The sequence below is a fragment of the Saimiri boliviensis genome, chromosome 2, assembly GCF_048565385.1.
Source record: "Saimiri boliviensis isolate mSaiBol1 chromosome 2, mSaiBol1.pri, whole genome shotgun sequence".
Taxonomy (NCBI): Eukaryota; Metazoa; Chordata; class Mammalia; order Primates; family Cebidae; genus Saimiri; species Saimiri boliviensis.
Genome location: NC_133450.1, coordinates 92,416,902 through 92,442,948, shown reverse-complemented (window position 1 = coordinate 92,442,948; position 26,047 = coordinate 92,416,902). Strand labels below are relative to the sequence as shown.

Sequence of the window (26,047 nt, the reverse complement as noted above, 5' to 3'; positions counted from 1 at the left end):
AGAAACAAGAAATTCTTGTCATTCTCATGTTTTCAGAGATACTCCAATTCTCCTCCTCCCTCTTAAAAATTTGATCTATTTTAAAACATACTAATAAAGTGCCTAAGAAATCGTTCAGGTTTGCGGCAGGGAGGGAAAAGAAAGAACGAGATCCTATTGATTGCTAGGCTCTCCAAACTCAATTTCAGAGCAATCCTGATGAAAGTCACAAACAGTCTACATGCCACTGTCATTCATATCTAGTTTATCCATAGATTAGCCAAGAAAAAAAAAAAGTAAAAATAAGTTTGTTAATTTCCTCTCTGCCCTAAGAAAAATGTGTTTTGGGAAGGAGAGGCTGAATGTTGGCTTCTCATTTGTAAACAGTAGTGTAAAATTAAACTGGACCCAATGTTGTGCTAGAACCATTTTAATATAATTATACATATCTGCCAAATCCAGGAAGAAAAGGTTTATGCATATATAACTTTTCCAGTTAACATCTGCAAGCATAAACGACAATGATCTCAGTTTAATAATCCATCAGGGTCAGGGCAATTGACCAATGTCTCTTTACTGCTAGGCTTACCAACAGTAAATTACAGATGAATTAGTGTCCTTTTGCTTCTCTTCTCTCACTCTCCTTGTCCAGAGACATTTTGTCGTAAAGTTTCAGTGCAGCTCACCTCCAGCCAAAGGTAATCTTTTTTGATCAGTACTCAGTTGCTCTGAATTTTGCTTATAATTATAACCTATTTAATCACAGAAGAACCCCTGCAGAGGCGGAGTTCAAGGTTGCATACAATAACAGGAGATCACAGTTTTGAAGTCTAGCACAGATTAAAAACCACAGATGTACCATTTATAAGACACACACTGATTGTCTCTTAAACTACATATGGACTCCTTATGAACATTATTTTTTAAATAAAGTAGTGCATCTAGGACAATCAGTCGCACAATTCACACAGCCCTGAAAAGTTTTTTCAGTGCCAACTACCAGTTGGTCATGAAACGTGAATGAGCTGGAGACACTGTTCATTCCTAAGATTCAACCAAGGATTGGCTAAAACACTGGAACACCTCTGCTTAAGAAGGCTATGATCTTCCCTCCCTTCCTTCACAACTTAGTTTTGTTTGATTTTATTTTTGGTGGTGTTTGGTTGCACATGGCTAGAATGCTTTTGATTACTTTGCAAATCAGGAAAACCAATTATCTAAAACTATGACAGGATCTTAAGTAGATTGGTTTGTCCATTTCAGGTTGCTGGTTGGTAGGCCCCTCTAAGGCCCTTCATTTTTTCCTTCTATGCCTCTCGGAACTTTGATCAGATGAGTCTGAGCATCATCCCATCTAACTCTTTTAACCAATGCCTGGCTAAAACTGGAATGTCCAGCCCAGTATATTTAAAAATCACCCACAAAAAGAGGTTCTACAGGTCTTCACAAAACCTGGAATTTCCACGAGGATGTCTGATCTTTATAATCCAAGCAGTCAGCATTGAAGTTAAGCTTCCAGGAGGCAGTTTGGTCTTTATAATCCAAGCAATCGGTGGTTGAGTTAAAACCCAAGCTTGAAGCTCCATATCCCTGGGTGGAAAGAGAAGCTGGGGACTGATTGAGATGGCTGGTGACTGCATTGGTACCCATGGGACTGAGTGTGGCCCCTGGTCCGGGAAGCTGGTGATGCATAGGGGTCAAATAAGATCCACAGTCCATGCCCCCAAAGTAGGAAGTTGAGCCAGCATATCCTTGACTATAACCTGAAGCCTGAGTGTAGGTCATGGGATAGGACCTCTGCATGCAGGAAGAGGAGGTGGACAAGGGATCTGACAGTGGGGAGATGGAAGCTGGGCTCCAGATAGACACGGGAGCACTGCTGCTGGCAATGGTTGGGACTGAGGTGCTAGAGGGGGGAGTGAATTGGCCACTTGTTCCACTCTCTGAACTCACTTCCCGAGCTGGAGAGGTCTTCTTTTTGGCAGGTCTCACTTTGTTTTGACCTCCATTCTGCTGCTGTTGTTGTTGCTGGCGGCACTTAGCTCTTCGATTCTTAAACCATACCTTGGAAGGGAAAGAAATGTCTTTAACACAGTTTTGGTAACTCCCTAAGGACAAGAATGGTTCCCAGATTATACATTTATCTTACACAGACAGATCAGCTGAACACACAATTTCCCCTGCCACTGAAGACCTATTAGGTGGCACTCTCACACAAACTCATGGACTTGTAAGAAAGTTGGGGAGACTGTCTAAAAACACTTGCCACTGCCTTATTTCTAGCCCGGAATAATAAAATTTAAGATAATCCCCCAAATCATATGGCTAGAAACTCTCCGCTTCACTTTCCTATCTTATTTCACCTCGAGTACACACATACACATAGACCCAGCTATATCTTGGAACACTCTCACAGGGGATTAAAATGTATTGATGTCTTTTTGGAGGGAAATACATGAGAAGTGAGGGAAAGCAATTTTACTGTTAAATGCTAACAGGAACAGCCTAAATTCATTTACAGTTCATCTTCCAGGAAGCAACTTCTAATATGGAGGTTGGGTGGTCCCATCACCCTTCTTTTTGTCTCTCTTAGACTCACAAAACAAAGCTCCAAGGGGAAGACATAGTCTTGTTGAGGAAAGAGGTTTGAAGGTCACTATTTGCTGAAAGCTTCTTTGTGGTAAAAGGAGGGACTTATATGTACTCTGCTTTGAGCTGCAGTACAGACCTGCTAGTCTCCAAGACTTGAGTCTGTGCCTTTAGAGTAGAGCCACTCAGCACATAGACTCAGTCTCCTGTGCTGTGTTCCCTGGCTTACCACTTTAATCCTCTGCTGCAATCTTGACAATTCTCTTTCCCAGCCCTGTTCATGTTCTGCAATGAAGAAGCTATGATTGGTGTATGAGGGGGCTGAGAAGAGAAGCTACTGGCATTTTCTGGAGGACAGGTCCTTAGCTGAACTTTTGAATGAGCTCTCTGTATGGGTGCCATCCCTGTGGTAAAAGTGATGCCACCATGGCCAAGCTCAATACCACCAACCATTCGGGGCCATTTATTTTCTCCCACAGAGGACTTTGGTTCAAGTCTTAGAAGTGCTAAAACTTCCTCCATCCTTCTCTGAAAAAGCCCCTTTCCTAATTAGCAGCTGACATTGATGTCTGTCATTTTCAGAAACACCTTCTAGCTGAAGGAGAGGCCCAGGTGTATGTGTAGTTTACATGCTAAATACTTTGCAGAGAACTCTGTACAGGGCTCACTCACCAGGCAAGCTGGAGTTGACCTTCCCTCTCCAGTTTCGGGTCAAGTTTAGTGGAACTAAAGCAAGAGCAGTGGCACTAGAGACATTATGTAGATATTTTATCTGTTAAATGGCTCAGGGTTAGAAAATTCTGTTCAATCCCTAAGCAGTCAAGGAAAATCCATTCTTATTGCGTTGATTTATTTGGTAAAAGCACCAGCTGCTTTTACCAAATAAATCAACGCAGTAAGAATGGGTATAGACCAGCTGCGTCTATACCCTGACTCTGCCACCAAACTTAGTTAAGACCTTGAGCAAGTCATTTACTCTATTTTTTCATCTGTAAACATATTTGGACTGTCCAGGAGCTGAGCTGCTTTCAGACAAGTCCATGAGAATAGGGGAGGGTTACAATACTATGTGACTACTCTGGAAATCTGCTCTAGGCTGGGTCTCCCTCCACCAGCAACCCAGGCCTTGAAGACCCTTGCTTATAGGATTAAGTGGTGATGGGAGGCAAAAAAGGGCAGGAGGAGAATAGTTTCCTGGCCCCTTAGTGAGTGAAGGAGAGTTTCAAGCCTTCCTTCAGTCCTCTCAAAGACCTGGAGCTCTCCGTAGCACCATATTCTGGGGAATGGTGGCATGGTCAGGAAGCATGGCTCTGCCTGCATCTGCCCTACCTGCACCCTGGACTCGGGCAAGTTGATTTTCAGTGCCACCTCCTCTCGCATGAAGATGTCTGGGTACCGGGTCTTGGCAAACAGTGCTTCCAGCACGTCTAGCTGCGCCCGAGTGAATGTCGTCCTCTCCCGGCGCTGTTTCCGGGGGGTGGCTGCGGGACAAGAAGCCCAGGGCCCTTTAGGGTGGGGGAGCAGTTTCTCAGTCAAGGCGTTTCCGCGGGTTCTCCGACACCCCTACCCCCTACCCCGCAGCAATCCCCAGCTCCTCACAGCCCTTCAGCCGGGAGCCTACCAATGCTCTTCCCACCGCCTCCCCAGCCTTGCTCCCCGGGGACCCAGGACACATGCTGCTTCTTTCCCCACTCCTCCTGGTGTTGAGATTGCTCCAATCAGACTTGGAAAGTCCAATGAAACATTTCTTAAAAGACACCCCCCAATTTTTTTTTTTTTCTCCAAAAATCAACTCCCAAACCACAACACAAAAAAGGCTATTCCATGAAATCAAAGGATCTCCGAGGGCAGACGGGCAGTTCAAATCGATGGGGGAAGTCTGAATCCTGCTCTCTGGGTTTTTAGCACACCAAGGGCCTTTGTTCCTCCATCTTTAAAATGGGGACATAGTTGATTCAACTTTTCCTTCTAGGAGGATTTTAAACAGATCTGATTGGAAAGGAAAGCATCCGCATTTGGAGGAAGTCACACCTCTTGGGATTAAAGCAGGCCCTGGAAGTCAGAGGGGAAGGCCCGGGCCTGGACCGAACAACTGCAAAGCCCGAGGGTCCTAAAGACTTCCGGAGAGAAAGCTCAGCTTCTCCAAAAGGACACTTCTGAGGGCTGGGGCATCCAGATATGGGCAGGGGTCTTTTGCACAAATGTCAAGGACAGTAACCTTCTTCATCCCGCTCTGATGCCAATCCCTTATTTACTCGAATTAAGAATCAAATGATGCGATTGTAACTGTTGCAGACCCACCTACTCACTTCTCCCAACCCCTGTTCTCTGCTTAGTCAGTAAATGCCCGGGGGCTGCTTCCTCCGAAAGAAAACTTAGTGGAGACCTAGCCTGAAGCTGGGTGGGGACAGTGTGACTGCCAACACCTGTGTTCCAGGGAAATAGGGTGTTGCTTCCCCGGAGGACGGCGTGGGGTAGCGGGGTGCAGGAGTGCAGCAGGGCTCACTTACCCGGGTAGCCCACAGAGGGGTGCAGCAAGTCCATACCCGAAGTGGTCAGACTCAGCCCATTGACTGCGTAAGGCGGTTGCTTAAGATAAGACATCATGCTAAGGTTGTTTGGAGGTGCAAAGTCGGCCGAAATCGGGGGTCCCCAGCTGGAAGATCTTGATGCGCCGGGGGTGGACAGGTTCAGAGTCCTTGGTGGGTGGGAATGGAGCAGTGGAACTAAGGGCAAAGCAAACAAACAAACAGAGGTGCTGGTTTACTGCTTCGGAGGCGGCAGCTCCTCCACGTTCCACCACGAACTTAAAAAGAGCACGGGCTAGGCGAGGCAGAGGCTTTTAAAGGACTTGCAGACACTCCCCCCCCATCCCCGCCCCCACCCCCAGCTGCTCTGAAACTAGAGGGGATGGAGGGAGACCAGATAAACCTGTCTTCCCCACCCCCACCCCAAAATTTAAAAAAATGTACCCGAAGAAAGCAATTACAATCTGCCTTCCCCAAGAACAAAACCCCACGCCTTCAAATGCACACATTGCATTCCTATCCCTACATTTGCATAGGACTCATTGGCTGGCACTAGCTAATTGTCTCAAACAAAACTTGATTGGGGCCATTTGCAGAGACAAAGAACTCTTTGGCTAAATAAATAATGCTGATAACAAAGCCCATTGGTGAGAAACAAAGAAACAATTCAAGAAATCTACCTCTCCCCAGACTGTTGCCTTTCCGTGGCAGAGATTTTAATTATCTTAGCTTTTTACCACTTCCAACTGCTGCGAAGCTAAAATGTCAGTGCATTTAACATCTAAAATACCAACTTACTAAATGACAAACTTGGAAAAACTGCTCAACCGCTATTATTCCACATTTGAAGTCATTTCCGGTAATCATTTTCACCTAATTAGTAGTCTGGATAATTAGATTTCGAGGTAAGTAACAGATTTATTAGGGTTTTGGAGAACCTTGATTATATGTGTCTAAAGAACGAAAGCTAAACAAACAAGTATTTAACTTTTAATAGACACCCATCAAATATTTAAACATATTGCAAAAAAGTCTTCAAGATTGGCACAGGGCTTGCCAGAAATTGTTAAGTTAGAATCCCACCAATCAGATAACGATGGGGCCCCACATTTGTAGTGCAAGCTGCTTCCATGTTGATTTTGATGTGTGGAGGCTGCAGATCCTGCGGGAGGCAAATTTTCAGACATTTGGGTCCTCGGCAGCTGCAGAAGAGTTTCCTGTTAACACTAACTGCCTTTTGTACATTTTAGTTTTAAAGAAAGTAGATACGCAAATATCCCAAGTTGTGAAACTAATAGAATTTCTCCCTACCGTTCAAGTTCCCTACAATCCTATGAGAAAAAGAGCTCAAGGGGAGAAAAGAAAGAAAGAGGAAAGTTATTTACTTTCTTCAGCTGAGCTCCCCCCCTCCACCCCAGCAAAGAGATTCAAAGTAGATGTTAATATAGGCTGGCAGTTTGCAAGTCTGCCTTTTATTTTCCTAAAATGTGGCACTTATATGCAAGGATCTCTACTTTGAAACTTTGACACCATGAAAGATTGCTTCAAAATGGCGGATACAACATAAAGGTCTTACTGAGTTTTAAGGACTCCGGGTTTTCATATTTACGTTGTTTAAGACAGCAAGGCACCAAAGTCCATAAATGAAACTCGCTAACTTCTGTCTGATTTAAATTCGGAGCACAAAAGTCATTCTTTTCTAACCTAAGATCTAATTTAATGTAATTTTATAAATGTCTTTCATGGAAGAGTTTGTATTATCCTCAGTAAAACTAATTTGGTTGCCCCTACAATACAGACTTTATATTTTTGCATGGTCTTTTCTTTTCAAAATGCTGTTCTTTGGAGGCTGTGAAAGTAAACAAAAATCTCCAGTTTAGAGGCTGTTTAAACACGTATATGACTGTATTTTAAAGCAGTCATATATGTGTTTAAACAGCCTCTAAACTGGAAACTTTTTGTTTAATCGTACTACCTTGCAAAGTTCTGAACTGCAGTACTATAGAGAAACATAAAATCATATCAGATGTACCCATGAGAAATATGGAAATGTTCTTACATGTCGAGCTCTCACCCAATTAGAAATGCCTGACACATCGTACAATAAAGTAGCACATTCCAACATAAAAAGCAGTAACCGACAGAGAGCACCCGGGCTGAGATCCTTCCAGGAGCTCCTTTGCTCTTACCATTGAAAAATGGCTACAATTCTCGGAAGAGACTATTTTCACTTTTGCTCCTGGATCCACCTTTAAAAGGAAAAGAGGAAAACCAAAAACCAAAACTAAGAGATTCTCTCCGCAGCCGGCCTAGGTCTGCACTTTGCATAGAAGGCATGGGCCCTTCCATCTAACTTTCAAAGCCCTTTTCCTCTCGAATCAGAGTCCAGAAGAGGGGAAAGAAATAACTTTTCCAAAATCTACGCCTCACTGTGACTGCTCACGAGGTGGCCTCTGGAGAACTCATACCTAGAAGCTGACCACGGTCACGCGGTGAGTCCAGGCAGCCGGTCGGCGACCGTACCTCCGGGCGCGAGTGCCTGGGCCTTGTGTCCCTGCCGGCAGCCCCGCAGCCCCGCAGCCCCGCAGCCCCGCAGCCCCGCAGCCCCGCAGGCCTGGCGCCCGAGGTCCCGCTCCACTGCCAGCGTCGCCCGCGCAGCCTTATATCTAACGGTCAATTCCTGCAATCTGTCGCTTCCCCCTCCCCCCTCGCCTTTTTTTTTTTTTTTCTTCCAAGAAGCCCATCTACCAGTTGCTGTGTCCTCGCTCAACAATAATTACCTCGTCCGAGAATTAATTATAATAAATGTTTTCTTGATAAACTAACGAGATAATCCGAGGGGCACACGTCCCTTAATTACAGGCCGCCATGCTCCGCTCTGCTTCTCGTCCGGGCTGATTAATTTTCTGCATGACGGAAAGGAAACAAAACGACGCGGACTGGCGACTGGCCTGAGGCTGGAAAGACGACGAAGAGGAGGAAAGAAAGAAAAAGGAGACGTGTGGGCACCGCGGAAAACGGCGGGCGCTGGCCTCTCTCCGGCGAACTCGAGTGAAAGTTTCTGGCCTCGGGGAATCAAACAACTCTGCCACCCGCGAGGGAGGGAGGAATAAACGTGCCAAAAGGGTTGGCCTTGACTATTAATTATCCTTGGGAGAAAGCCCCGGTGTTAGCAGCGCTGAGGTCTGGGTGTCTACCTTGCTCTGGGGGGAGGAGTTTCCGCTCCTGCTCCTCTCTCGTGCTAATAACTTTTGGTGCCTGGAAAAAGTCTCGAGCTGAGCAGGAGAAATCCCGACCCGCAAAGCCCCAGGATGCTGGGGAGAATTTCAAGGAGCAACTTCCCCGTCCCCTCCCCAAGCAATCCGCTACCGCAGGGTCAGCGCCGCTCGGCCTTCGCTCCCCGCGTACCACTTCGGCCTGGGAAGGAGGCAAACGCCAAGTCGGTGGAATTCTGACGGAGCACTTGGGTTTCCAAAAATGGGTCCCGAAATCGGGCATCGATTTCAACAGTCACCTGAACGCAGCAAAGCGAAGACTTCTTGGGAGTTTGCAGCGCGACCCGTCGCCCGGGTCCGGAGCTGGCAGAGACCTTCTGATGGTTCTCACTGAGCAGACCCAGGGCACAAGCTGGGCCTCGGCGAACCCCTCCGCCCCCGCCCGGCCCCGACCCACGACACCTCATTGTCCCCGAGCCTGAACCTGGGAAGGAGGTGCGGGAGCGCGCGGGAGAGCCCTGCCGCTCTCCGCCAGAGAACAGCTGAAGGGCCGCAGTCCCAGCAAGAGGATTCCCGTCCTCGGCCCGGCCGCGGCCTCGGGCAGAGCAGGGGCCACTCGTTGCTACTTCTGCCCTTCCCAGGTGCGCGCGGAGGGCGACTTGGGGCGGGCCGCGAACCATGCCCGGCAAAGTCCTGTTGAAAAACCACTCTTCACGTTCGCTCGGCCTGGTGACCCGGGTCGGGGATCAGGACAACCAGGGGTGGGAGTGGGGGGACTGCGTAATTGCAACCCAAGGTGGTTTGGTTTTGGGGGATGGTGGGTGTTTAAAAACAAAGAGGAGACCTGGAAGCTTTTGGAAGAAACAAAACCGAGCTGCGTGAGGCTGAGGGATAGGAGGCCGAAAAAAGCGAGCGGCGAGCGCCGGGGCGGACGACAAGCCAGCGCTCCCGTCCTCCTCGGTTATCCGCTCGGGTTTCCGCTCACGTTCATCAGGGGCAGGCAGGGGCTCGAGCGGCGGCCCCTGGCCCAGGCAGACCTGCAAGCCAACCGGGTTTCCGGCGCGCGAGCCCAAGGAGGCGCCTGACTTTTTATTATGGTTGTTTCAATCCATCTATCTAGCTACATCTGCATCGTTTTGTCTCGGATTCTAAAAACGTCCTTGGGATCCATCCAAACGACCCCAACCCAATCTAGGGGCCAAAACGCAAAGATCGCGGGGAGAAGCCCAGAACGGCGGAGACGTAAAAGCAAAACCACAAACAAAACCGTCCAAAACACCCAGATTACACTCGCAGCGTTTAGACGTTTTGCAGAAGCGACGACCCCCCCCAGGAGCACACTCTCTGCCTCTCCCACTCCCGCTCTCATCTCCAGATCACATTTCTTTTTTGCAGCGATCGTTGTTAGGCCTCAAAATTTGTAAGAGAAAATAATGCATCCGCCTACAGAACTCCACGTTCCCACAGGGGCATCGGTCGGTCTGTTGGAGGTACTGGGGTGATGGCCGACAGACACCGGTACACGTAGATATAGATAGACAAGACAGACGGACACTTACCTTACAGCCTCATGGGAGGTTAGAAAAAGTCAAATATCCTTCAAATTCCAAATAGCCAGCTATCCTAAAAGAAATCAAGAGTATTGAGTTAGAAACGTTGTAGTCTTCACCCTTCCATGAAAAGTCAAACACAACCAAAAAAATATTTTAAGAACAAAAAATGAGGAAGGCGGCTAGAGTTCTAAACACGCGTGGGCCCTTCTGCAATACATACAAAGTATATGCGGTGAGTGAGGGCTGCTCTAGCAATTTTTATTTTTAATCACAGTGGAGGCTGAGTTGGAGCTGAGGTCGGTCCCGCTCTCAGGGAGATTTGCTGAGAAAGCGCCTCTCTGGCAACTTTTTGACGCAAACTCTCCAACCAATGGCAGGGAGAGAATGATTGACACATCTAAGCCAGAGGGAAAATAATAAAAACACACAACAGGGGGAGGAAAACAGGCCGCTGCTGCACCGGGGGATGAGCCGGCAACAAATCCAGGCTTCCGACATTACCAGAATGTTCTTTAAAGACACTGGGCTCCGCTTAAAATATACATTATGGGCCGGAGCATGTGAACTAATTGTATAATTAAAATGATGGACAGGGAGTTCTTCTCTTACCCTCTTTTTCTCTGGTTCCTTTACTCTGAAATTTCCTTTCCCCTTTCCTTTGTGTTTTTTTTATTTTTAGGGAAAGGAAGAAAGGAAACCCATACAATGTAAGATGGGAAGATAAAAATATTTAAGTAAATGCTGGAGCAGCGCGGGGGGCGGGATCGGGGGGAGTGACTGGGTTATCACATTCAAGGCCAGCAGTAAGGGTGTGGATGAGAGGCAGAAAGCAAGTAAGACTGAAACTCAAAAACACTGCTATGCCTTCTCAAACAGGGCCAGAGCACGCTGACGGCCAGAAAGGGCAAAAGAGGGAGGCCTGGAGTGCCATGTGGGCATGTAGGGAAGACAGAGAGATACACCAGTCCAAGAACAAACTATTTTCTAAAACTCAGTCTCTTCTCTCTTTCCTACCCCGTTATAAATATCTTTAGACATACAAATAAATGATCCCTGAGTGAGACACCCCGGCTTCTGGTAGGCGCCTGGGTGTTTTCTGGAGTTGAGAAGCCCAAGACTGACTGTAGGGAACACGAACCCGGGAATCAAATCACAGGGCCCATTTAGGGGAAGTAGCTGGGGCCACATCAGGCCTCGAGGATGCGAGTGTGAGGTCGACAGGATGTCGAGAAAGGGAGCGAACGAGGAAGGCCCCCGTTGGAAACAGTTTCTGTATTAGAACAAACGCCACCAAACGCCGGACACTGCGAGGCCTGGAGCTAACTGGGCTGGCGCCGCCCGAGCCCCGAGCGGAGAGCCAGGAGGCTGGGAAGTGATGGGAGCTGGGGACCCGAGCCAGAGAGTGCGACCTCCAGCCCAACTTTTTTGCCTGGCACAGAGATCAGAGACCGGACAGGTTTCAAACGGATCTGAGTCCCTAGAAAAGCAAAAACAGACTGGGCAGAGTATGCGGGGAGGGATAGCGGAATTGCTGAGTGGATGTGAATAAGGGGGGGGGGGAAGTGGAGGGAGCAGAAAACAGCTCTTCCTTCTCAACACCCAGTGCAGGAAAAGAAAAATAAAATTCTTCCTGAACACCCCCCCACACCCCGACCCCGCCAACCCCCACCACCACCAACTACCATCACCACCACTGCTAGTGGGCCCAAAGAAAGAGCTCGCTGCCTTTAATTTGGGGACCTATGTTAATGAAGTTGGTAATTAATTCGTCGCTTTGTTGTCGGTTCTTATACTGTATGTGTAATCAAATGTGGCCGTCCTTGGGATTTACAGCAATTAACGAATTACGGGAGTGCGCACGAGGCAGCAAGCTCTCTGCAGCCGGGCTGGGCTCCGGCTCCGGCTCGGCCTGAGGCTGGGGACTCCGTGGCCGCGGCCCCAGTCACAGGTGTCTCTAGAGCTTTGGGCCCTGGCGGTCCCTCTAGTCCCCGAGCGGCCCGGGGCCCGCCCAGCTCCTTCCCGGCCCTCTGCTGCAGCTCCAGTCCGGAGACCCGCTGGTTGTCGCGTTCCCAGGAGTCAGGACTTTCTGGGGGCCCGGGCGGGGGGGAGGGTGAGTACCGATCTGTACCGATCTTTTTTCTCACCCCACCTCCACTGTACTGAAACACCTGGTGACCGCCCCCTCCCCCCAAGCCTTTAATGGGGGTGGTGGTAGGGAGGGGTTACTAATGCCCCAGGAGTTTTGGCCCTAGTGGCGCTGGCTGTCGGAGGCACTGGTTGGGTGCGCTTGGTCAGAGTTGTGATGCTTTCGATGAAGGAAAGGCAAATACACCCCGATCGCCTCAAGCAGAGCCTCTTTCCTACCCCTACAAAAGACGACGTTTCCCCTAGTTTGATCACAATGATGTTTAAAGCATAAAAGAACGGAAAAAGAAAAATGGACGTTGTGAATTTGGCAGAGCGGAAGGTCGTAGGGAGGCCCTGGGGACAGTCGGGATGGGGTGGGATGGAGAAATATCAGAACAGGCGCTTATGATCTCCACCAAGTAAAAAATTTTGGATTGGGAGATCCATCTGCTGTAGGGTCCAGTGTCCAGGGAAACCTTTCAAGTCCGATGTAGAGGTTTGCGATATCCTCCCAGATGGCGGGGGCAGCTGAACCTCCCTAAAAATCTCCCTGTTCTGTTCGACAGGGGCAGATTTATGTGTGGCGGGGCGTCAGAGGGCTTTTGCCCTTCCAGCGGCCGGCAGCAGACAGCTCCGGCTTCTCCTTTGCCCTCTAGTCTAATAACTTCTCAGAAATACAGGGCCAATAAACTACGAGTTGGAAATGGACAGTGTTAAATAAACAAGGGTCTCTTTAAAATTCTCATCCACTTCAGATGTCTAAAGTAAGATTGTGATGATTTTGTCACGGTTTGGTAAATTTACCCCTTTAAGAGGCTTTCATAAATCCCAGAACACACCTTCAGCCAGATTTGAATATAGATTTAGGTTTTAAAACCCAGAAGCTGGAAACACCGCTTTATCAAAGAGAATTTCCCTTTAGCTTAGCAATGTGCTGAAGCTCTTAAAAGATTGGATCTGAGAGAGAGAGAGAGAGACAGACAGAGAGGAGAAAGAGAACTAGAGACAGGGAGGCAGACAGGGAGGGGGGGAGAAGACTTTCTTTTTCTTTCTAGAGGAATTCTGCCCAGAGTCTGCAGCAGTTGGTAGCAGGCAAGCTTTCTCCTGGGTGTCGCCTGGAAAAGTTGCAAAATTGCTCTTCACCTGTAAGAACATGCTCTTTATCTTCCAGTCTCTTCTTGTCAATTTGGAAATCGCAGACAGCCCGGCTCAGGTACAGTCCCCACAAACCCTATTCTAGGTCAGGACAAAAGCCACTGGCTTTGGGAGAAGGGGGTTGGGCTCTTTTACTGAAAACCTTAGATGCTTGGTGGGAGAAAAAGACTCTTTGGATGAAAAGTCTAACTCTTGAGTTTCAGTAAGTTCCTGAACTTCCAATTTACTTACTATCTGTTCATTGTATTTCTATCTGTGTTTAACTTTTTTTCTATGTCCTGTGTCTTTAACCTTTTGTTTTTTTATGAATCTGACTTATGGTAGCATGCTTTGTGTTTTTAACAATTTTCATTAACAAGTGGATGGTTTATAATTGCCACTTGTACAATTATTTTACTATGCATATGACATATAAGCATTCAGAAGCTAAATTAAGAAAATCAATATGAAGGGAATCAAATTATTTGTCAGAGCTTGCACGCAGTTTCCAGAATATGGTGATATTCATATTTTGAAATCAAGATGCATGTGTGGCACTAACTAGGCTCACTTTCTCCACCCCACAAGCCAGGCCAGTTTAAAATATTCCAAACTTTCCTCCAAGTTTATTAACTTTGGTGGGGGGGGGGGATGGGGGAGGGGGAGGGGAGAGAAGACATCCCGGGATTCTTCCAGGCTAATTAAAAAAGAAGAACAAAACCCATATTCCGTGAGAACATAGCCTCTTGGGGGAAAGGAGCCAGTTAGACTTCCTTTACACTTCAGAAATATGAACATTAATTTCCAATCTTTTCAGCAATTCAGTGAAGAGAGAGGGACTACATTTTGCCTTAGAAGCACCGTAATATCCAGAAAGGAGTCATTTTTTCATTAGGTTGTTAGATTGTCTTTAATATAAACTTTAACGAGATTAACCTTAACCTTTTAGTTTTTTAAACAAGGATTTAAGTGTTTTTTTTTTAAACAAGAATTTAAGATTGGCAACGCAGACAGAATTTAAGGGAAAAAATAAGGCAACAGATCACTTGTAAATTAAGCTTGGGTCTCTCCCTCCCTGTATTGCGGTTGCCTCAGAAAAGAGGGTAAGAGAAAGAAACAACTTCAAAGATAGGATTGGGCCGTCTCGATAAAAGAGTAGGGAGGCAAACTCCAAATGCGAAAGGAGGAAAAGAGGACCATGTTGTTCCGGAATGAAACGGATTAAGATTGTGTGACAAGTGCGAGATGTGGGGCTGTGAGACATTTATGAGCAGGGTGTGAGCCGGGAGCTGTGCATCTGTCCCTGAGAGTGTGGGGACCAAGGGTGTGTGTAGAGCAAGGTTATGGTGAGGGATAGGAAGGGCATGTGTGGATGTGAGACCGAGAGAAGTGTGAGGTGGGGTGTTTGTGTGTGTCTGTGTGTGTGTCAGAAGGGTGTGGACGGGAATGTGGATAGATTGATGAAGGGTGGTAGCTGTCAGTTTACATAATTTTCATCTCCTGGTCCTGAAGTTTCCTTGAAATCAATTCTACTGCAGGCAGCAGCCTTGAGCATACAGAGCTGATATAAAACAACCATTACAGTCCAATATCTTGCCTGTTTGCAAACTTCATTTAAAACTGGGGGAAAAAAGACCCAGGAATGGTTTTGTAAGAAAGGAAAAAAAGAAGAAAAGAAAACCACAGTGAAGCTTTAAACTAGTTTGGATAAATCTCTAATCTTTTATTTGTAACCTTTTACAAGCTTTATTTCCCGTATATGAAAAGCTTCTTTTATATGGGTACGACAGACTTTTCCTTTGGATTTTTAATTAGGGTCCATCAATTGTAGCCATATTTAAGAATCAATATGAAGTAATCCTTCGAGATGGGATAAGGTTTTAATCGAAAATCTAATTTCCCACTCTTTGCAGATCATTTTAAGGGGTTGGTTGATTAAAAAAAAGGGGGGGGGGAGTTCAATTTTTAAAAGACATAACACCTAAAACCTGGAAAAGATCATGTCTACAAGAAACCAGCTGATGTTGCCTTACAAAGAAAAAGTCTGGCTGTTGTTGGGAACTTTTTTTTTCTACTTAGAAGAATTTGACTTGTTTTTTTCTCAAACAGTATTCCCTAATGTGGCTCCTATGAGAGAATTCACATTGAATGGGGGAAAGAACAAGATAGAAATTGTTTGTTTGAAACATATTTCATATGCAAAAGATAGCAACATAAATTTTTTATTAACAAAGAAAACATAGATCTTGACAGATCCCTTTCACTATATGTTCCTAAATTCTCAAGATTAGAGAATGAATAACACACACTTTTTCACTGTTGTTCATGGATGCAAACTTTCCATTTTCAGATCCAGGATGAATATTTCTGACCAATTTTAAAACTTCAAAATTAGAACTTTGCAATTTTTGATTTTTTTTGGGGGGGGCAACAATTGAAAAGCTGCTTATTTCAAAGGCATAGAATTTTAAACAGTTTTACCAGAGTCAATGGCTTTCAATTTGTCTTAAAAGAGAAAAGAAAATGAAAGCAGGCAAGAAAGGAAACAAACAAACAAACAAACAAAAACGAATTGTAGCTGCACAGACCAGACCCTTTGTGCTCCTGAAAGATTAATCCGAGGTAACTGTTCAAAGGCCGAACATTATCTAAATGTGTATAGTGCATTTCCAACATTCACCGCTTAGTTTAAGATCTGCAAATCATCCGTAAACTAGAAGGGACCCCCCCCCCAAAAAAAGTTAATAGTGTATTTTCAGGCAGTCACTATACTTTTACAAACTCTTGTATCTGTTACGTACATTTAGAAAAATGAACTCATTATGTTTGCTTTTAAAAATCTGAATGAAGCGTGTTTCAACATATTTGATAGCCATGCTTTTCTTTTATCTGCAGAAATTTCAATTTATTTAAAAGCCTGGCGTTTAATGCACTACATGACCGCATGAATTTTAGAGAAGCCCTCTTGTATTTCTCTGTAATCGTGTCTAATGAAAACCTGGGATTTTCCATTTATTTTTTAAAAAGTGAAAATATAATGCATCTTCATTAGGAAATTGACTGCTGTGCTCACAACAGTTCTTAATTGAAAAGGCAACCTATTTTAATGGTGTGGTTGAGAAGAAGATTACATACTTTATCCAAACACAAAGACAATTAATAATGAGAAGCAGGCTGCTGCCATTAACTCTAATGCAGTTGCATCAATGTCAGTGAAAAGTGCTCATACCTGAGATACACGGTGCAAACTCCCCCGGCTCCCTCCTTTCCCAATTCACCCACTTCTTAAATTTGAGTTTCTTAATGTGCAAGCGCCAGGGCCGGCTGTGGTCAGGCGGGCTATTTTCTAGCAAGTGCGGCGCGGGACTGGACGCCCCTGCCCGCGGGTCGCCGGGTCTCGAGCTGCACCGCCCCGCTGAAGGCGCCGGGGCTGCCTGGCTCTCCGCGCAGACCTCGCGCCTTTCCGTTTGTGCGCGCGGAGCCGGGTGAGGGCGGCCGCGGCCCCCGCGCGATGGAGGATTTGGAGGCTCAGAGCCGCCGGGTACATTTTGAGAAGTTTAACAAACCGGACTGGGCTGCCTCGGAAACTGGGATCTGTTCTGACTCATTTGCAGAAAAGTTACTGGGAAAAACATCTTGTAAAATTAAGGTTATGTTTGGCGGGTACAGTCTTGAGCGCACATGGTCATCCGGCGAATCAGCCAAGTTTTCCAAAGCGCCCCCTCTCCAGCTCTCAGGCCAGGGGAGCAAAGCGTACGTGCGTGTGCGCGCGCGCGCGCGTGTCTGTGTCTGCATGTGTGCTCGCGAGCGCGTGTGTGTTTGGGGTGGGGGGACATCCCGACCTTTCTACACCCTAGTACGTCCCAACTCCAGGCTGGGAGGAGACGTCGGCGGCCTTTGGTAGTCTTTTCGCATCGTGGCGAGGTGCGACCAGCTGAGACCTCACGCCAGCCGCCTCGGACCCTGTGCGTCGAGCTAGGGGAGCCAGCGCCGGACGGGGAGACCTCCGCAGTCCCAAGACCCTCAGGGCCATTACAGCTTGCGGAAGGGGCTAACTCTGGTCTCCACAAGGTGGTTCGGGGTTTGCAATAGGGTAGGCCCCTCTTGCTTGGCGTCTTACACCCCTCGGAACTGACTCTGCCCGGGCCTCTTCCTTAGCACAGTCTCCCAGCTAAGGCTCCGACAGCCGGGGAAGGGGGCTCTCCCATCAGTATTCCCCACAACCAGTCCCAGTTTGAGCCAGGGCGCGGCTGCAGGCTGACAGGCGCTCCATGACCAGGCCGTCACTTCCCTTCACCTAAGGTTAGATGGGGAGCGCGCACCTTCTGGGGAGTTCCCAAAGCTTCTCGCTTTGATTAGCCACGCGCAGTGCCAGAGAGAGAGATTGCTGGGGTCTGAGTCCGTGGGAAGTGTCGAGAAGCGAGAAGAGAAGAGCAGGTAGTTAGACTTCGGCGGCTGCCCTGCGGACACTTGCACACATCCAGCCTCGTGGAGGAGGAAGGACCCTGTCTCCAAAGCCCGACTGAATACACTTCCCTCCCTTGAGGCTTAGCCTCAATGGAAAGCCCCTTCCACAAACGCACGCTTCCCTCCGCAGCCCTCGGTATCCTGGGGCCAGCTCTGTCGTCCCTCAGTCAAGCATACCCCACTCTCTTCCCTGTTTCCGTCTATTTATGTGCAGACTTCCTGTAGACTTGCCACTTCTGTGATTTTGCCCACAAGCTAGGGGGCCTTTTCAAGGCTCTGAAGACAAGCAGACCTGGAGATTTCCACCAAGCACCAGGTGCCTCCTCTCCCTCCCTTAGGGCAGGTGAGTCTCTAAAACATTGTAGCCTCCTTTTGGTGAGAGCCAACTATCAGCTACTTGATCTGGTCTAGGAATCTTCTGGCCTCCTTTCCAGCTTCAGTGTTGGATAAGCCTCCTTGCATGATGTATCTAGAGTTTCACCTGTTCTTTTAAAATAGCCTTTTCAGATGGCAAACCTTGAAGTATTCAGTTACTATTTATCAACCAAGCCCTAGTTTCTGCTTTTGGTGAGGCCACGTGTGTCAGCTGGAGTAAGAAGGGGCCCAGGTTTCCTGGGGATAGAGTGAAGCCTAGATGTCTTACTTGCCCAACCACATAAGAGGAACAACAGACTTGCTTCCATTTGTGGATCTGTTTCTTAGCTTTTAACCTATGGATGCTTGGAGGCATCTTTATTAGCAAGTGTCTGACTTTGGATAGCCACTCAATAATGACATTCCTAATCATTTATTGAATACCATTTAAGCTAGTTCAACCACAGACAGTAACTCTTAGCCTCAATGGCAGTTTTCTGACAGCTTATTCAACTAATGAACAAGCAAAAAGTGAAAGATATAATTGCTTCCAGTACTTAGCTCCAAAATATGACAATGAAAGGCATCACTTAAGGAACACACAGATCACATCAAATGTAGATGGAGTATTCTGGATTACTGGAAAAGCAGTAACCCTTTTGATTAAGCTGTTTTGCATCTGATGGACAAAATATGTCAGATAAGCACAGAAGAAACAGGCGTGGTACCTAGACCTTGGGTACCAACAGAATCATGGGCTTAAGTCTATCCTGACCTTTCCCTACTGGTTCAACTGAAAACCAGAACTATTGGTTGAAGGCGTTCTCTAACAAAAAGACATTCTGTAAACATGAGATATTCACCAAGGAAGTGGAGGGAAACCAAAAAATTTCATTATCATCAAGAAATATTTTTAATATCCTGGTGTCGGCATTGGGTAGATAAAACTTCAGTCAACCCTAGAGTCCTAATGAAAACATTTCAGTAAAAGCAGACATTTTACATTAGACCATATATTCTTAAATCCAACTGCACATTCAGATCAATTTGGTTTATTAACCCATTTGTGCCCTCATGGCAGGATGGATAAATTCGTTTATTTTTCACATGCAAAAATATTTATTGAAGTCTCTGATTTATCTAAAGATTTGTGTTATCAAGCCAGGAAGTGTCCGGAGCATAAGTACTTTTTCAAAAGTTGAATGTAGCAGGAACTCACATTAATTCATTCATTCATGTATGCATTCAACAAGCATATTGGAGGGCCTACTATGTATTAGGCAATTGTCAGGAATTGATTATGTCTAGAGGCTCGTGTTTTTCTCATTTCAAATAATCAAATACTTATAATAAACATTTGATCTAAAAGTTTTCATTACTCTCTTCTGGCCGAAAATTAAGTCTGGAGAGATTTGTCAGTTGCTCAAGGTTGCAAGGAGTTGTATTGCTCATCTAGCAGTGTTCCTAGGGAAAGCTGTAGGAGTTGATTGCATGAACTGACCAAAGTCCATGACTCTTAATGTTTGACTCGAATTTATTTCTAAAAAATAAAATCAGAAGGAAGCTGAGTGTATGATTTATTTTGTGTTTAGTAAAAAATAATTTTTTTGATAGGAATAAAAACAAACTTTAGATTTAACTCTACATTCTTTTAGCTCACCTCTAAAAGATAGAAACTATATGTGCATTTATGCCATCATTACATTCTTATTTCTAACAGAATGCAAAAAAGTATTCAAATTATTGTAAATACAATTTACTTTTTAAAATCCCCTTTCTGGGCTAGAAGTAGTTATTGTTATTTATTTTTGTCCATTTTTGCTTCAACTACTTGCCAGTCCTAGAAATTAAGGGGTTTTAATTTCTCTTAGAATTTAGGATTTTTCAAGTAACAACTTACACTCAAATGCAGTCTTTCTTATAAAGATTCTCCCTCTTTCTATTTTATTTGCTTTCTATTCATAATGGAGACATTACCAAGATACTTTTTTTTTAAAAAAAACCCCATGTTAAACCATGAAATTTTTCATAGGTTATTGATGGAGTTATTGAATGTGGTGATCAAATAGCAGATTAAAACTGAGTCTCTATGAGGTGGCAAGTACATGAAGATTTCTTTTTTCTGAAGAATTCTCACAAGAAGAATTAAACGCTACCTCTTACAAATCAGCCCCACTGATCTAGTGTGTGTTTGGACACACTAGAGTCTTTGAGCCACATCCTCACCAATAGTACTTTACCTTTTGGGTATGAATTGTGGGTCATGGTGCCTGTGCATAGCTGGTGGTCTGTAGAGAAGCCATATTGATTAATACTTTTCATGCAGATTATTCGGAGTTTGTTTGTTTTTTTAATTCACAAACCTCTAAAAACTTATTCTTTATTTTTCAAATTTGATCTTTTTAATTTCCTTCACAGCTAAGAGGATATAAGAGCCCCTTTGTTCTGGAGCTACTGATTCTGGTATTCAAGGTGTTTATTTGTTCCAACGACTGCACTTACGATTTTGAAGTGCCATAAATTCTTCAGACTAAGCTCCTATAGTCTTTATACCACCTTACCAGCTTAGATTATGCAATCCTAAATTTTTTAAAATGAGATTAGGTAGCTATTCATATTATAAATATGAATGTATTAAGTTTAACTGGCAAAAGGATCTATTATGAGCAAAGAAGGTGAAAATACAAGCTTAAAATATTCAGAACTGAGAATACGGCATTTAATTTCTGTTTCTCTCTGTAAGTGGGGTGTGAAATAGAATGCTAGTGTTGCTGATGCCAAAATGTTTGCCTATTTTTGCACTTCCACAAGAGATGTGGGCAATGGAAAGGGATACTTACGGAAGTACCACAGGGTTTATGTAAAAGTTCATTAGGCTTAAGGAGGGCAGTGTTTGCCTTATGGAAGAGAGTGGGTCTCTTGATGCCCAAAAGGTATATGAGAAAGACAGTGAAATGAAAAGATGAGAATCCAGACACTCCATCAGCAGCCTTACCCCGTGACAGACCCAGAGGCAACTCCAAAGCCACCAGGGCAACTGCCTGTTCAGTTTGCCAAAGAGCCAGATGCTGTTGCTTGGAAGAATCTCTTCCACAGCTTGATATCTGGGTCCTGTGATTGCCATCCAAAGAACAGTGGTGGAGCATGCTGGGATGAATGCAATCCCAGCATCCCACTACGGTGTTTTCTTTTTTAAAAAGAGTCATTTTAAGTAAGTTTTAAAACTCACATATTATTATTGAAAATGTCCAAAGGAAATTGGAGGATAACAATAGTACGAGTCAAGGCTGTATGTTTGAAAAAAATCCTCTTACAGCTTAACTTTGCTTATGGGTCATTTTTAATTATCCATAAGGAATGGGACATTTAGAAGAGACAAAAGGCCATCCAACATTCACAGTGGTGACATAAAAATCTAGAAGAATGGTGATGCAAATAATACTTATTGTTTATGTTATTCACTCTTAGTGATCATTTACAATGCTTGTTTTAATAAAATAAAAGGAAGATATTCGATGTTTTGTTTTATAGTAGAATTTTGATTGTGGGTGCTACTGAACATGTGCTTAAATAAAAAAGGCAGTGAGAAAAATGATTAGTAACAGGTAGAGGGAAAAATTATGCCTGAGTGTCTGATGAGTCACTCACATCTCTTCTTAAATATTATCAGTATTGTCACATGAAGCAACATCTCTCCTTTTCAAAATATGTGTTAATGTTTGCTGTGTTATAGCTAAGTGAATAATAGCTGCTGTACGTCTTGGAGTCATTCAGGCAACTTCAACAAATGAATGTCATTGGATCCCAGTGTACAGCCAACACCTTTGCTCTTTTCATGTAATCTTTTATTTTTTGTAATTATGGGAATTTTTTCCCCTTATATTCCCAGACTTTGTCTAACAGCCTAATGGTAAGTGCCTGAGCAACGTAACAAATCTATAATTTCTTTAATCATTGTGATCAATGTGAATCATGGCATGATTAATGTGGCCGGGGTAATAGGTAACGGTTAAAAAGATAATCAAAATATTTGGATACTAATAACTCACTATACAGCAGTGTTTCTCAAGCAGGGACAATTTTGCCCCTCAGGGGACATTTGGCAATATCTGGAGACGTTTTTGGTCATCACATCTGTTGGGTAGAGACCAGGAATGGTGCTAAGCCTCCCACACGGCAGAAAACAGCACCCTACAGCAGAGAATTATCTAGCCCAAAATGTTAGTAGTTCCAACATGGAAAAATCCTTGTGTAGAGAATGGATAACAATAATGATATTGACATTTTTAATGGTTTGGTGACTACCAAAATATACATAGCTTTGTAGTGTCATTAATGTAGAGGAAAAGTAAAAAAAAAAAAATTAGTAACTCAAGTATTTTTAAATATCTTCACATTTTGGATCATATCAACAAGGTATAAAAGCATAATATTGCTGTCACTTTCTGAAAAATATATTTCTCTTCCTCACTTGAATTATTATTTAAGCACATAGTTGGCTACAACTGGATGACATCAATAGCACCTTGGGGATATCGTGTTCCTAGTTCATAAACAGAATACGAATTCAACAGGAAAAATGTAGAAAAGAATTTTTAGTGTTTAAACTTTTTTCAGTTCCAAAAGTTCTTTCCAAATAATTTGAAAAATACATAAACCTATAAATAAGAAAATGAAAGATATCGTTAATCTGGCCATCTTAAGTTTTTAGTTTCTTTAAACTCACACTTCTGTCTATGGACATTGCTTCCTTAATATAGGAATAAATACTGTTCAGCAAAATATTTTGTGATGGTTAAATTCTCATGATAGTAACTCCTTTGTCTAGCAAATGTAAAGTGAAATTTATAGTTTGTTTTCTAATTGTTCTGTTCATACTAGTTTGCCTCCTTTTTTTTTGAGTGTGGATTCATTAAAAATCTTTCTTCTCATTCTTTTTTCCTTTCTTTCCTTTCTTTCTCTCTCTCTCTCTCTCCTTCCTTCCTTCCTTCCTTCCCTCCCTCCCTTCCTCCTTCCTTCCTTCCTTCCTTCCTTTCCTTTATAATGCACTGTTACATTAAGTGAAAGACATTGCCCCATAGAGAAACTGGCTTGGACCTCACCTGCCTTATCTGCTTATACCTTGTAGGACTAGTATTCTCCAACACTACGTGTGACTTGTGTACTCGTAATTTTTTCTTAACTCAGATGTTTATGTTGCAGAGCTAAAGTTGTCTAACAGGTAATAGTTTTACCTCAGTTAAATCTGTGGGTGAAGATACTGCCACTGGGCAAGACTAAGGTGGTAATTACAATTACGAATGGGTCTGAGCAGGGAGACAGGCACAGAGCCCTTGTTCGGGAATGAAACCCAGACAGAAGGGAGGGAAGAAGTGACAGAAGATAGAACAAGCCAATATGGACAAATTACAGAAGGAAAGAGGACAAGTGGAAGATAATGCAATAATGCACAGTGTTTAAATAACAAATTGAGCAACAATGAGTTTGCATTAGCATTTGGGCAGTGCTATCACCTGAATGTTTGTGTCCCTCCAAAGTTCGTGTTAAAATCTTAACCCCTAAGGTGATGCTATTACAAGACAGGGACTTTGGGAAGTGATTAGGTAAAGAGGAGGGAGCCCTCATGAATGGGATTAGTGTCCTTATAAAAGAGACCCCAGAGAGACCCTTACCCCTTCCATCTTGCTGTGAGGACACAGCAAGAAGGTGCCATCTATACACCAGAAAATAGGTCATCACCAGACACCAAATCTGCTTTGATTTTGGACTTCTCAGTCTTCAGAATATTGAGCAGTACATTTCTGTTTGTTTTGTTTGAGACGGAGTCTTGCTCTGTCACCCAGGCTGGAGTGCAGTGGCGGCTCACTGCTCCCAGGTTCAAGCGATTGTCCTGCCTCAGCCTCCCCAGTAGCTGGGACTACAGGTGCCCACCACCATGCCTGGCTTAATTTGTGTGTATGTGGGCATTTTTAGTAGAGACCGGGATTTCACCATATTGGCCAGGCTGGTCTCGAACTCCTAACCTTGTAATACGCTCGCCTCAGCCTCCCAAACTCCTGGGATGACAGGCGTGAGCCACTGCGCCTGGCCTAAATTTCTGTTGCTTTTTTTTTTTTTTTTTTTTTTTGAGACGGAGTTTCGCTCTTGTTACCCAGGCTGGAGTGCAATGGCGCGATCTCTGCTCACTGCAACTTCCGGCTCCCGGGTTCAAGCAATTCTCCTGCCTCAGCCTCCTGAGTAGCTGGGATTACAGGCGTGCGCCACCAGGCCCGGCTAATTTTTGTATTTTAGTAGAGACGGGGTTTCACCATGTTGACCAGGATGGTCTCGATCTCTTGACCTAGTGATCCATCCGCCTCAGCCTCCCAAAGTGCTGGGATTACAAGCGTGAGCCACCGCGCCCGGCATTTCTGTTGCTTTAAAGCTACCCAGTTTATGGTATTTTGTTATAGCAGCCCAAGTAGTCTAAGAACGGCAGTTATATGACAAGACTTTTCTTTATTGGAGGCATTAATCTTTGGTTTCTTTCTTGGACCCATATTATTAGGTTGGTGCAAAAGTAGGTGCAGTTTTTGCCATTACTTTTAAATGGCAGAAACTGCAATTTCTTTTGCACCAATATCTTGTGTCAGGAAAGCAGAGAAAAGATTGGAAGTGGGCCCATAATTTTCAGGGTTTATTTTTTCCAGTTTTTTTTTTTTTTTTTTTTTTTTTTTAATAAGATACCATGTTTGTCCAGGCTGGAATGCGGTGGCTATTCACAGGTGTGATCCCACTACTGATCATCACTGGAGTTTTGGCCAGCTCCATTTCTTCCCTGGGCCAGTTCACCCCCACTTGGGCAACCTGGTGATCCCTTGCTCCCAGGAGGTCACCATATTGATGCTGAACTTATCACGAACATGCGATTGATGTTGCACAGAACTCCTGGGCTCAAGCCATCCACCCACCTCAGCTTCCCAAGTAGCTGGGACTACAGGTGCATGCCGCCACACCCGGCTTTTTCAGGAATTTAAAACAGAGACAAGCTCTCAAGCTACCACAAGTTCTGCCTTGGGCAGTTGACAATGCCAATTTCATAGAAACCTCCCCACTGCATTCCTCCGCCACCTGTAATATAAAACAAAAGCCTCCCTGAACAGTTTCTAGAGCGGAACTTCTTTTCTTCTTCACAAAATAGGCCTCATTCTTGGGTAAATAATAGGTGGCACAAGCAAACAGTAACAGGCCTGTCTGGGGAAGCTGTTTATTTGTTTATCTTTAGGTACTCTGAGCAACAGAATTGAGAAGCCAGCTCTCTTGCGTCCTCCAAGTTCAGGTACATGAAAGAGAACACAGTGCTTGCTTCGGCAGCATATGTACTAAAATTGGAACAATACAGAGAAGATTAGTGTGGCCGCTGCGCAACGATAACTTGCAAATTTGTGAAGCGTTCCCTCATATTTTTTAATTACAAAAATAAAAAAAATAAAGAGAACATAAGCAGGGATTTTTTAAAAGATTGCAAAATGTTCAGCAAAGAGAAATGAAATATACCACAGAATGAATAATATGCCAGTCAGTAAGAAATATATGAGGGTTCACCTAAAGTATGGATCCTTTCCCCAATAATGGACAAAAAACCCCTTTGTCCTTAAGACTATGAAATCCTTGGTTCTAATTCTGTTTTTTGTCTTCCTCCTCATCAACTAGTGGGTTACGGGTCTCTGCTAGACCTCCTTTAGTTCCTGTTCATATCTAAAGTTGGCCTGTGCCAACCTGGTCACTTCTTTGAATCAGGGCCAACTTAGGAATTACAGAAAAATCTTGGTCTAGGGGTGTTACTTGAAGTTCGAAATTTAATGTCAAGTGTCTTCATCAACTTTATGTCTACAGGTCTAGATATTTCTTTTCCTATTATTATACATCTATCAGAGATGGCTCCTCATTTAATTCTGTAGTTATCTATAAATTGTTATGAATACCAGTTATAAAACTCATTTTAGGGCCAGGCGCGGTGGCTCAAGCCTGTAATCCCAGCACTTTGGGAGGCCGAGGCGGGTGGATCGCGAGGTCAAGAGATCGAGACCATCCTGGTCAACATGGTGAAACCCCGTCTCTA

General features: G+C 44.6%; 1 protein-coding gene and 1 non-coding gene across 4 annotated transcripts; one reads left to right on the top strand and one right to left on the bottom strand.

The window, feature by feature from the left end:
* Nucleotides 1-393: 393 nt before the first annotated feature.
* On the bottom strand, nucleotides 394-10,188 carry OTX2 (orthodenticle homeobox 2). Of its 3 annotated transcripts, none has more exons than XM_003930496.3 (5): nucleotides 10,085-10,188; nucleotides 9,871-9,934; nucleotides 5,079-5,294; nucleotides 3,898-4,073; nucleotides 394-2,043 (listed from the first exon to the last, which is right to left on the bottom strand). In XM_003930496.3, exons 3-5 carry the CDS (start codon nucleotides 5,173-5,175, stop codon nucleotides 1,423-1,425), a joined length of 894 nt encoding a protein of 297 aa, XP_003930545.1. In that variant the 5' UTR covers nucleotides 5,176-5,294; nucleotides 9,871-9,934; nucleotides 10,085-10,188; the 3' UTR covers nucleotides 394-1,422. The 3 variants fall into 3 exon arrangements, with proteins under 3 accessions (XP_003930545.1, XP_003930543.1, XP_010339360.1); XM_003930494.3 differs by having other exon boundaries at nucleotides 3,898-4,049; XM_010341058.3 differs by lacking the exon at nucleotides 10,085-10,188 and having other exon boundaries at nucleotides 3,898-4,049; nucleotides 9,871-9,958.
* A 15,095-nt stretch (nucleotides 10,189-25,283) lies between these two features.
* LOC120364115 (U6 spliceosomal RNA) lies at nucleotides 25,284-25,390 on the top strand. The gene has a single exon (XR_005579467.1). It is a non-coding gene; the product is annotated as a U6 spliceosomal RNA (small nuclear RNA).
* Nucleotides 25,391-26,047: the final 657 nt, after the last annotated feature.

Bases quoted from the DNA above. Each gene is read 5' to 3' on its own strand.
- OTX2 (XM_003930496.3), bottom strand. From the start codon at position 5,175: ATGATGTCTTATCTTAAGCAACCGCCTTACGCAGTCAATGGGCTGAGT. The intron at 4,074-5,078 runs GTAAGTGAGCCC...CCCACCCTAAAG, and splicing joins CCCCTCTGTGGGCTACCCGG to GGCCCTGGGCTTCTTGTCCC. The intron at 2,044-3,897 runs GTAGGGCAGATG...TTCCCTTCCAAG, and splicing joins TGCCCGAGTCCAGGGTGCAG to GTATGGTTTAAGAATCGAAG.